We start from the raw sequence: 12,688 nt of genomic DNA on the forward strand, positions 1-12,688 counted from the left end.
GGAGAAAATTCTGCACTCTCCTCAAACAAATGCCTCTGGAGAGAGAACCGTTTGAGATAGAGACAAAGTGACTCAATTGTACGGGTCACAAGAGAAATTCCTACGTTTAGAGGGGTTATTGTGCAGATTGAGCCAGAAATGTGGCCATACGGACGAGAAAAGAATTTTTTTTTTGGTTAAAATTCAGAGCCTCCCGCACTCTAAATTTGATTCTCCCACTCTAGCTTTTCCAATACACACCCATTATAAACTTCAGAAACGGCTAAAATTCCCTCCATACTTGAAGCCTCACAGTTTAAATTTGGTAAAAGATCTTGAGATGATACTACATACCTGAATAGAGGACAAAAATGCCTACGTTTTAAAAGTAAAATGACTTGTCTATGTGAAAGTATGACAAAGTAGTAAGGGTTCAAAGTTGAAGGAGTTGAAAGGTCAGTTGAAGGGTTTTCCCATCCACTTCAATGTTAAAAATAATTTTAAAAAGTTGAAATATTTCAAAAAGTTGAACAAAGTTGAAAAAGTTGAAAAAGGTTGAAGAAAGGGTTTAAAAAGTTGAATAGTTTAAAAGTTGAATGGTTAAAATCGGTTAAGATTTGAAAAAGTTATAAGGTTCCAAAATTTGAAAAAATCTCCATCCGTTAACATGGGGCAAAAAGTTGCACAAAAGTTGAAATATTTCAAAAAGTTTAAGAGATATCAAAAAGTTAGAACATAGCACCCATGTCCTTAAAAAGCTGCACAATTTGATATATGAATGGTTCAAATCGGACCAAATTTGGAGGAGTAGTTAAGCGTTAAAAAACGGCGGAAGAAGTCAGAATAATAATAATAAGAAGAATAATAAAGAAAAGGAATGTAATAGTGTGAATGCCTTCAGCATTCACACAACTAGAAAAAATTTGCAGTTCCTGAAGAAACTGCAAGTGTGAATGCTGAGCTGAAAATGTTAAACTGTAATGCAGAAAAACTGAATAAGAAAAGGTGAAAACCCCTGAAATAAAGTTGAAAGTGGTTGAAAAAGGTAGAAAAACACTGCAAAAACTTGAAAAAGGTTGAAAACACTGCAAAAAGTTAAAGGTTGAAAAAGTTTGAAAATACTGCAAACAGTTGAAAAAGTTTGAAAAAGTTTGAAAACACTGCAAACAGTTGAAAAAGTTTGAAAAAGGTTGAAAACACTGCAAAAAGTTGAAAAGGGTTAAAAAAGTTGAAAAAGGTTGAAAAAGGTTGCAAACACTGTAAAAAGTTGAAAAGGGTCGAAAAAAGTTGAAAAAGGTTGAAAACACTGCAAAAAGTTGAAAAAGTTTGAAAAAGGTTAAAAACACTGCAAAAAGTTGAAAAATGTTGAAAAAGGTTGAAAACACTGCAAAAAGTTGAAAAAGTTTTAAAAAAGAATGAAAACACTGAAAAAAATTTGAAAATGTTGAAAAAGGTTGAAAACACTGCAAAAAGTAGAAAAAAGGTGAAAAAGGTTGAAAAATTTTGAAAAATGTTGAAAACACTGTAAAAAGTTGAAAAGGGTTGAAAAAAGGTGAAAAAGGTTGAAAAATTTTGAAAAAGTTTGAAAACACTGCAAAAAGTTGAAAAGGGTCGAAAAAAGTTGAAAAAGGTTGAAAACACTGCAAAAAGCTGAAAAAGTTTGAAAAAGGTTAAAAACACTGCAAAAAGTTGAAAAAGTTTGAAAAAGGTTCAAAACACTGCAAAAAGTTGAAATAGGTTAAAAAAGGTTGAAAACACTGCAAAAACATAAAAAAGTTGATAGAGGTAGAAGGAGCAGTGGAGTCAGTGTCAGAGTAACAGAGGATCAATAGAGCTCCAGTCTTAATGGGAAAATCCAGACTAATCAAGCAGCAGCAGCACAACAGGTGTGTCCGTTGCTATGGAGACCAGCTGCACAGCAGCCATGACAGTGAATCAGCACTTTTTAATGGAGTGCGCATGGTTGAGAAAATGTCATGCCTGGAGAACCCAGAGGTGAAATTGAAAAAGATTTTCACACAGTCAGATTCAGAAGCCTTTCATGAATTTAATGGTGCAGGAATCATGTCTGTAGGATCTTCCATTCAGCCACGGCGATTGTGCGAACATGAGTGAAGTTTTGGATTCAGGTGTCTCCAAAATGCATTGGAGCGGATGGGAGAAAATTCTGCACTCTCCTCAAACAAATGCCTCTGGAGAGAGAACCGTTTGAGATAGAGACAAAGTGACTCAATTGTACGGGTCACAAGAAAAATTCCTACGTTTTGAGGGGTTATTGTGCAGATTGAGCCAGAAATGTGGCTGTACGGACGAGAAAAGAATTTTTTTTTTGGTTAAAATTCAGAGACTCCCGCACTCTAAATTCCTTTCTCCCACTCTAGCTTTTCCAATACACACCCATTGTAAACTCCAAAAACGGCTGATATTCTCTCCGTACTTGAAGGCTCACAGTTTAAATTTGGTACAAGATCTTGCAATGATATTACATACCTAAATAGAGGACAAAAATGCATACGTTTTAAATGTTAAATGACATCTCTGCGTCAAAGTATGACAAAGTTTTAAGGGTTCAAAGTTGAAGGAGTTGAAAGGTCAGTTGAAGGGGTTTTCCATCCACTTCAATGTTAAAAATAATTTTAAAAAGTTGAAATATTTCAAAAAGTTGAAAAAAATTTAAAAAGTTTAAAAAGGTTTAAGAAAGAGTTTAAAAAGTTGAATAGTTTAAAAGTTGAATGGTTAAAATCGGTTAAGATTTGAAGGAGTTAAAGGGTTATAAAGTTTAAAAATTTCTCCATCCGTTAACATGGGGCAAAAAGTTGCACAAAAGTTGAAATATTTTAAAAAGTTTAAAAGGTTTTAAAAAGCTAGAACATAGCACCCATGTCCTTAAAAAGCTGAACATTTTGATACTTGAATGGTTCAAATCGGACAAAAACTGTAGGAGGAGTTAAGCGTCAAAAAACAGGGGAAGAATACAGAATAATACTAGAAAAAAATTTGCAGTTCCTGAAGAAACTGCAAGTGTGAATGCTGAGCTGAAAATGTTCAACTGTAATGCAGAAAAACTGAATAAGAAAAGGTGAAAAACCCTGAAATGAAGTTGAAAAAGTTTGAAAAAGGTAGAAAAACACTGCAAAAAGTTGAAAAAGTTTGAAAACACTGCAAAAAGTTGAAAAAGGTTGAAAACACTGCAAAAAGTTGAAAAATGTTGAAAACACTGCAAAAAGTTGAAAAATGTTGAAAAAGGTTGAAAACACTGCAAAAAGTTGAAAAAGTTTAAAAAAAGTTGAAAAAGTTTGAAAAAGTTTGAAAACACTGCAAAAAGTTGAAAAAGGTTTAAAAAAAGTTGAAAAGGGTTGAAAAACGTTGAAAAAGTTTGAAAAAGGTTGAAAACACTGCAAACAGATGAAAAATGTTTAAAAAGGTTGAAAACACTGCAAAAAGTTGAAAAATGTTGAAAAAGGTTGAAAACACTGCAAAAAGTTGAAAAATGTTGAAAAAGGTTGAAAACACTGCAAAAAGTTGAAAAATGTTGAAAAAGGTTGAAAACACTGCAAAAAGTTGAAAAAGGTTGAGAAATGTTGAAAACACTGCAAAAATTTGAAAAAGGTTGAAAAAAGTTGAAAAATGTTGAAAAAGGTTGAAAACACTGCAAAACGTTGAAAAATGTTGAAAAAGGTTGAAAACACTGCAAAAAGTTGAAAATGGTTGAAAAAGGTTGAAAACACTGCAAAAAGTTGAAAAATGTTGAAAAAGGCTGAAAACACTGCAAAAAGTCAAAAACGTTTAAAAAAAGTTGAAAAAGCTTGAAAACTGCAAAAAGTTGAAAAAGGTTAAAAAAAAGTTGAAAAGGTTGAAACATTTGAAAACACTGCAAAAAGTTGAAAAGGGTTGAAAAAAGTTGAAAAAGGTTGAAAACACTGCAAAAGGTTGAAAAGGGCTGAAAAAAGTTGAAAAAGGTTGAAAAAGGTAGAAGGAGCAGTGGAGTCAGTGTCAGAGTAACAGAGGATCAATAGAGCTCCAGTCTTAATGGAAAAATCCAGTCTAATCAAGCAGCAGTCAGCACAACAGGTGTGTCTGTTGCTATGGAGACCAGCTGCACAGCAGCCATGACAGTGAATCAGCACTTTTTAATTGAGTGCGCATGGTTGAAGAAATGGCATTTCTCGGGGACCAGGATGTGAAATTGAAAAAGATTTTCACACAGTCATATTCAGAAGCCTTTCATGAATGTAATGGTGCAGGAATCATGTCTGTAGGATCATCCATTCAGCCACGGCGATTGTGCGAACATGAGAGAAGTTTTGGATTCAGGCGTCTCGAAAATGCATTGGAGCGGATGGGAGAAAAATCTGTACTCTCCTCAAACAAATGCCTCTGGAGAGAGAACCGTTTGAGGTAGAGACAAAGTGACTCAATTTTACAGGTCACAAGAAAAATTCCTACGTTTTCAGCTATAATTTGTGCAGATTCAGTCAGAAATGTGGCCGTACGGACGAGAAAAGTATTTTTTTTTTGGTTAAAATTCAGAGCCTCCCGCACTCTAAATTCCTTTCTCCCACTCTAGCTTTTCCAATACACACCCATTGTAAACTCCAAAAACGGCTGAAATTCTCTCTGTACTTGAAGGCTCACAGTTTAAATTTGGTGAAAGATCTTGCAATGATATAACATACCTGAATAGAGGACAAAAATGCCTACGTTTTAAAAGTTAAATGACTTTTCAATGTGAAAGTATGACAAAGTTTTAAGGGTTCAAAGTTGAAGGAGTTGAAAGGTCAGTTGAAGGGGTTTTCCATCCACTTCAATGTTAAAATAATTTTAAAAAGTTGAAATATTTCAAAAAGTTTAAAAAAGTTTAAAAAGTTTAAAAAGGTTTAAGAAAGGGTTGAAAAAGTTGAATAGTTTAAAAGTTGAATGGTTAAAATCGGTTAAGATTTGAAGAAGTTATAAGGTTCCAAAGTTTGAAAAAATCTCCATCCGTTAACATGGGGCAAAAAGTTGCACAAAAGTTGAAATATTTCAAAAAGTTTAAAAGATTTTAAAAAGCTAGAACATAGCACCCATGTCCTTAAAAAGCTGCACAATTTGATATATGAATGGTTCAAATCGGACAAAATTTGAAGGAGTTGAAACGTGTCAAAAAACAGGGGAAGAAGTCAGAATAAAAATAAAGAAACAGGAAAACAAAGGTGTGAATGCCTTCAGCATTCACACAATAATAAGAAGAATAATAAAGAAAAGGAATGTAATAGTGTGAATGCCTTCAGCATTCACACAATGAAATGTTTAGTCGAGATAAAAGCGCTGGTAGATACCAGCGTATTGGGAACTGTCATTGCCCATGCAACAGAATGAGTTTGTTCTATAATTTTCATCTTTCATTTTCATTTAGTAAACCAGTTGATAAAATTGTGAACTTGGGTGAAATATAAAACAACCATTTTACAAATAATCACCTTGTTTAGGTTGTGTTGCACCATGTTTCAAGAAGTTTACAAATAAAAATATTGTAAAAAATTGTCAAATGTCATTTGTCATTGTTTTTCTTCCTAAGTGCCTCCTAAATATTTTCATAATTTCTGTCTTTGTGCTTTTATTCTAGTTGTTTCAATTCTGCTTGCAGCTCATCTAATTATGTCATCTATTAGCACTGCTTTACATGGGTCCCACAATACTGGAGGTGAAAGTTGGCAAGTCCTCTAATTTGCGTTGTGTTGGCTTTTTTGGCTGTATTTTATTTTTGGCAAAGTCAACCAGTCGACCTATACTGAAAGTATTCCAGCTGTAGTCAGTAACTTCTGTTTCAACAGGTCAAGAGTCTGTTTCCGGCTGCCTTCACTTCACTTGCACAACCGGATGTATGTTTTAGTTGGTAATTACTCCACCACAAATTGCTCCCGGGGATAATTTCACCTTGAAAAACAGGATTGAGAAGCGCCACTGGAGGATTTCGTTCCGATAAAAGATTTATTCAGTCTCTGCCAGTACATTCTACCTTGGTTTTGCCATGCCCCTTTTGGAACCTGTCTCTGCATTCAGTCATTCTTTGGAAACCCTGTATGACGAAACAAGTTTTAGTTTGGAAAATGAGAAATTGTTTTTGAAATTGTTTCCTAAGAACTTCATTACGGGATTGAACTTTTCAGTTGCCAAGTATTTATAGAGTGCCAGGTGGCATTTTAACTTTGAGTCACTGCTGAATCAACATCACGAGCCAGTGTTAGATAACTGTTGTGGTGTGTTTAAAGTTTGCATATCTAATCAACGTTGAAATTGCAGCATCATTTCAACTTCATGTTTCTCAACAGTGAACTAATGTAAATTTTAGTTTCGCTTTTGCATATACAATCAACGATGACTATAACATTCTTCTTTGAAACATCAGACACACAAGTGAAATATTTTTGATCCACTGTTTCTGCTCAAGTATTGATGTGTACCTCATAGCTGCAGTAAATGGACTTGATTTATAGGGCACTTTTTACACTGCTTGAGTAGTAATGCCACAGAAGTCATGAATCACACTCACCCACCAATGGAGGCATTGGCCACGAAAGGACCTCGATTCCACTGGGCACATAGTTTGGGGTTGAATGACCTGCTGACGAAGATTTCGGCATGTGTCTAGAGAGTACAGGAGCCGCAGGATTCAAACCGACAACCTGTTGTATCTTGAATCAACCTCTCTGTCAACCAGGCTACAGTCAGTCTAATGCCACTGACCTTGAAATGGTTACATTACCGTGAATTTTACGGAAAACTCTGACTGTTGAACATAGTAACCGAATAACTGACTTGCAGAGGAAGTAACAGATAAAGCAATTAGCACAACAAAAGCCCGTCTTAAATCAGGTAAAGTCACAGGCAAAGAAAGGTTTTCTTCAGATTTACTACTATATGGAAGAGATCAGAAAACATGGCATTGATGGAGTGCTACTATCGGAGCAAACCCAGTGAAACACGGCACATGCAGAGAATGTGGAACGAATGGTTTGTCAGAAACTTCACATCGATACTGAGAAAGAAACAACTCCTCACTCAGTGTTCAATTACCTGAAGAAGGAATTATTGTCTCAGTTCGAGATTGATGGGGCACAGTGTGCCTCATCCACGGTACAAATATGCTACTGCAAGGAGGAGTCAGAACGCCAGGCCAGTATGGGGGTGATTACAGCATCACCTCCAACTGGTCAGATTGGGTACCAAGCCCCAGTAGAAGAACCGCTTAAGGGGAGAGCAGCTGACCTGTAAGAAAAAGTCATGAAGTCCTGGGGGAACATAACTACCTTGCCAGGGCGAAAGAACAAAGTACCAGAAAGATCTCTATTGGACGATGTAAACAAATCACTGCTAAGTATCCCGACCCAGAACATCACCGAGAACAACCAACTGATCTACAGTACAGCATCAGTCATCCTCGAGATGCTTGGCTACAAGATGAACATGAGTCAGATCCTCCATGGAAAAGAAGGCCAGAGGCAAAAATCAAGGAAACACAGAACAAAGTTAGCCTCCTGACAGAACTGCACAGAGGTGTAAAGCTTAAGAAGGAACTGCCTGAGAAATACAACAAGCTGTCCACAGCCGAGGTACTGGAGACTGCTAAGCAAAGACTCACAGCCCTAGCTACCGGCCTAAAGAGATATACAAGACAAGTAGAGACCAGGAGAATAAACACAACATTCTCCAACAACCCAGCAATGATATTCTCTCAATGGCAGTACAGTAAGACCACAGCAGACCCACACAACACTAAGCATCAGAGATGTAGTTATGACACTGCATACTTATGAATAATTATGACCAAAGAGGTCTATTCACAAGCTGTGTTCATGTTAAATCAAGCTTTCGGCTAAAAACTCAGGCATAGAATGAGAACTGGAGAGATTTTATTTGTCTATCTGTCTATCTGTCTGTCTGTCTGTCTGTCTATCGATCTATCTATCATGTTTAGTTTAAAAATGTAATAGTTTAAAGGTGCATTAAGGAGTTTTTCAACTTTAAAAATACTTATTTTCCACCATAAATATGTTACACATTTTTAATGATGTGTACAATGTGCCCTGACATATTCATTACAAGTACCTCTAACAGCGCTAAATTGTCACTTGAAAGTTGCAGTGCCGGTCCGGCACCAGAATTTTTTTTGGAGAGAATTTGAAAGGAATGACGTAATGCACGCTCCGGCTGGTTAGGTTTCGTTTTGTCCGCCATTACTCCGCCAAATGCTTAGTGAGCAACAACTGAGCAGGATCTTCCAGAAAGTAAGAAAAGACTGGCTTCTGGCACTGCCACAACTCCAGCACAGACCCCACCAGGTAAAAGAAACTTAAATTTCACTCGAGCGCGACTAAAAGAGCGAGGAAGGACTTTCCCTCTTTCGCCACAGGCACGAGTGTTTCACTAAGCTGCATTATGCCCAAGGCCTGCAGGGGCTGCTGTTTCGCTTAAAACGTGCAAACTCCTTAATGCACCTTTAAATAGTTTTATGATATTAGTAATATTTATATTTTTAACTTTATCATGTATTATCATCATGATACTTTTTAATGTCTTTAGCATCTTGGACATAGCCCTCTGAGTAACTTGATTTATAATTTAATTACCCAACTTGAGATTTGACTGTAAAAATGAATAGAGCATAAGAACACTAACTACATTTGTATGTTTTAATCTCACCTAAAGATTGCTAGGAGAAGCCCTCAATTTGAGGTGTTTTAATGTAAATTCAATATGTGATTGTCTCAGATCAAAAGATTGATATAAAACAATTATACAATTTACAATTTTCAACAGTTTTCAAGCAAAAAATAAGTTGCTTTTTAAAGTCATTTATTGTTTTAACAGAGTTGAATGCAGTCCCAGCAACCTCCATTCATCATTAGAAAATAAAAAATAAAACATCAGGTCCATGTAAAGTGCTGTAAGTTAACACATTAAAAACTTAAGAACACTTTTCTGAACAATACTCCGCTCCTCCACGCTCCCCTGCTCCTCACAGCAGGGAGCCTGTCAGCTAACGCTAAACAAGCCTAAACACACTTTTTCTCACCCCAACAACTCAAGCACAAGTATGTATGAATGTATAAAAAGTTATTTTATAAAAAATCAAGTCTCTACCAGAAAAACTAAAGTTACAGAATAAAAATGACATTAATGTAATTAAAAAACATAAAGCACTAAATATGACTGTAATTAATTGATTGCAATTAACTCGATAGTTTGACAACCTTACTAATTTATAGCTGCTTTTGAAAACATTGATTTTTAGGTTTTTTTTTTTTTTTTTATTCTTATCTGAAATTTGGATCTTCAAAATGAGATATTATTGTAATTATTCACCAAAAAAACTTGATCTAAACTAAAAAAAAACCCAATTAACACAACTCCATAACAGGATTAAATTTATGGTAATGAATATTAAAGAAACAATATCATCAGCATTTTATCATAACAGATAAGCCTTCAAACATCAGTGCGGAGGGCAGAGTTCATGCTTCCTTCATCTCAGTTTCAGGGATTCACAATTTTTATTAGGCAGACAGCCACCTGCTCTTCCTGGGTGTCTGCTGCCCTCTGGCTCGCCTGTTGAGGCAGTGACAGCTCATTCAGTCTGCTTGTGTGAACGGCCATGTCCTGGAACAGCCTGACCAGTGGGGACTCCACCAAGCTTCCTCGTAGGTTTCTTGCAAAAAAAGCATACAGCATGGGGTTGACTGCGCTGCTGATGAAAACAAGGGCACCAGAGCAGGAGACCAAATTGCTGGGTACACACTGATGCTCCACACCTGACCTCAGGGTGCAAGCCAGGTCGATGATGTTGACGAGGTGGTAAGGGAACCAGCACAGTGTGAAACCAACCACCACAGCCAGGATTAGAGCCATGGATTTTGGTTTTGAGTTGAAGCTCATGTTGTTGAGCTGTGCAGACACTCGACAGTAACAGATACTGAGAGTAATAAAAGGAATTACAAAGCCGACCGAGGTCTGCAGGCAGAGGTGTATTATTGCATGAGTCACAGAGGTAAATTCAATGTACAAACACTGCTCTGTTCCATCAAATCCATCCAAAGTCTGGGTGAGCAAGACGGGCACCCCTGAAAGTAAAGCAGCGAGCCACAAAACCACCAGACACCAGTTCAGAGTCCTGCTGTTCTTCCAGCGCAACATAACAAAGGGATGACAGATGGCTAGAAAGCGTTCCACGCTCATGAGGGTGATGAAGAAGATGCTGCTGAACATACACACGTTGATAATGTACACCAAGGCCTTGCAGAAAGCCGCTCCAAACACCCACGTGTCCATCAGAGAGTAGATCCACAGAGGCAGGGTGACGAGGACCAGCAGGTCTGCCGCAGCCAGGTGGAGGATGAGCACCACAACGTGGGCGTTCTGCTTGACGTGTCTCAGGATGGTCCAGATCACCAGCAGGTTCCCCGGGGCTCCGACCGTGAAAGACAGAGCCAGGACCAGACAAACGAGGCCCATCCAGCCGTCAAACTCCTCGGGAGCTTCCACAGGAGACGGCTCTGCTGAGTGGTTCATGCTGGAGGCGGCTGGCTCATCGTGGTGTCTGCACAGAAAACAGAGTGCTGCATGAGCAAGGCTTCACTTCCCTCTATGGATGAACGAGGCAGGGATGAGGTTTCTAACGTCACCAGTCATCACCAGTCATCTCAGATCGACAGGAAGGGCCACTTTCGAGAAAGTAAACAATCTACTGACATCTGCTGTTAAGCCTGTGGTACTCAATCGAGTGTGCTTTCTTTATTTAAAACTTCCTGCTCATGATGTTGTGATGTGAACTCCGTCAGTTTGGTTATCAGTAAAAATGATTGATTATCCAAGATAATTATTAATTTAAAGAGTTGGGAATCTGACGTACATCAGTTAACCTCGGGGCACATGAATTGTAGCCCTTTTGTTCTAACCAGTCTCATAAACAAGGTTAAACTATTAATTTAAATTAAAATTACTGCATTGGTTTTTCATTGCACCTTTTTTCAGGGAACACAACGAACGACAGATCAAAATGGCAAACAGCTGTAGAACAACAATTAAAATGGCCAAATTCATACTCCAAGCTACGCAGAAGAAAGTTCAGCAGCTCGGGTCTGCAAAGTCTTCAGAGATTGGTCAGATTTTACTGGTTTACTTCCACATTCCGCCGGTGAACTTAAGGTCAAAATGGACGTGACTGAAGAGATTGTGCTTCATTAAATGGAGTAGAAAACTGCCTCGTTTTCCAACAATCACTCAAAGAGGCAGTCGAATTCTCATCTATTATTATCTATTATCTATTCTGTTTTAGCTTGGCTGGATTCGTGGCTTCATTTGCAAACAGCTGAAGACTCTCCACACATCGTGGTCTTCTCTCTATGTTCTTAGTGAAACCAAGCTCAAGATAAAAGTCATGATATCTTCTCAGTTTTTCTGGTTTAGACTGAGCACCACTTGACAAAGAGGGCTTGTTTAAATACGTTTCCATCATCACTAGCCAGAAACGCGAGGCAGTGTCAGGAGCTGCCATTTCTGTTGAAGAATTTCACTGTCACCACTCCAACAATGACCTCCATATCTGTCTGGTGTCTGTTCCCATTGTGGTATAACTGAGTTTAGTGATCGAAGAACTACAGAGTTGCTTCATGATGACATTGAAGGAGAGTGACTCTATTGCGGTTTCTTGGTAACAGTTGGTCAGCTGGTCGTCAGCTGTTAGGGTCAGACGTGTTGAGTTCAGCTCAATAAAAAGTACATAAAACTGCAGTTGGACTGATGCAGTGTTTGTAAAACATGACACCCGTCACAGTTCAGAAACAGCACCCATCAAAGTCATGAACAACCTCCTGATTTCAGCTGACTCCGGACAGCTATCCATCCTCTTCCTCCTCGACCTGAGTTCAGCATTTGACACCATTTCCCACTCCATCCTCCTCCACAGGTCAGCATTACTCAGAATATCACATGCCTGAACTTCCTCGAGTTGTACCTCCCTGATCTCATTCAGTTCATTCGATTCAAATCTTTTACATTCCGGCCTTCTCCCCTCTCCTCCTGAATCTCCTCTCCCTTTGCCATATTTTCTATAAATACAAGATACAATTAAACTGCTGTGAGAATGACACTCAACTCTTGCTTTCTACCAAGTAAATATTTCTTTTTAAATGTTATTATGATGTCTTTTTTTTTTCTTTAACTATTTTTTTTGACTGTGTGTTAGGTTTCAGTGTTTCAATAACGTAAATACTTTGCCAATAACTTAACTGGCATATTGAGTAATAAAAAGAACATTTCCAAGCATTTCTTCCCTGGAACACCTGATGTTGCCTCGAAGAAACTCTGAGGACTTGTCTCCCAGTTTCTATTCGCCAAACAATTCTAGTGAAACTGAATGCAGCCAAACACATCCAGTCTCGCATACATACTAAAGCAGAAATCTTAAAAATTAACACAAAGGGTTTCCTTTGCTCCAGATTCTAGCAACAGCTCAACATTTGAAAACGAAATTGCAAGTTTTCTCAAAATATTGTAAAACTAAATATATTTCACATTGAAAATAATCAAATGTGTCCAGTTGGATTCAGCAAGTTCAATTTACAAGGATTCTTTAAAAAAAAAAAAAATTGGCCCACTGATAGTGAGAATGACATTTTTACCATCATCATAATAGTTCCTGTTCCATTTCTAAAAGTGTCCACTTCATTTC

The 12,688-nt window shown here is 37.6% G+C and overlaps 1 protein-coding gene across 1 annotated transcript; it reads right to left on the bottom strand.

The window, feature by feature from the left end:
- Window positions 1–9,495: 9,495 nt before the first annotated feature.
- On the bottom strand, window positions 9,496–10,527 carry LOC115390426 (leukotriene B4 receptor 1-like). Its single transcript, XM_030094298.1, has one exon. The coding sequence runs from the start codon at window positions 10,525–10,527 to the stop codon at window positions 9,496–9,498; it is 1,032 nt and encodes a 343-aa protein (XP_029950158.1).
- Window positions 10,528–12,688: the final 2,161 nt, after the last annotated feature.

Source organism: Salarias fasciatus, chromosome 1 (assembly GCF_902148845.1).
Source record: "Salarias fasciatus chromosome 1, fSalaFa1.1, whole genome shotgun sequence".
Taxonomy (NCBI): domain Eukaryota; kingdom Metazoa; phylum Chordata; class Actinopteri; order Blenniiformes; family Blenniidae; genus Salarias; species Salarias fasciatus.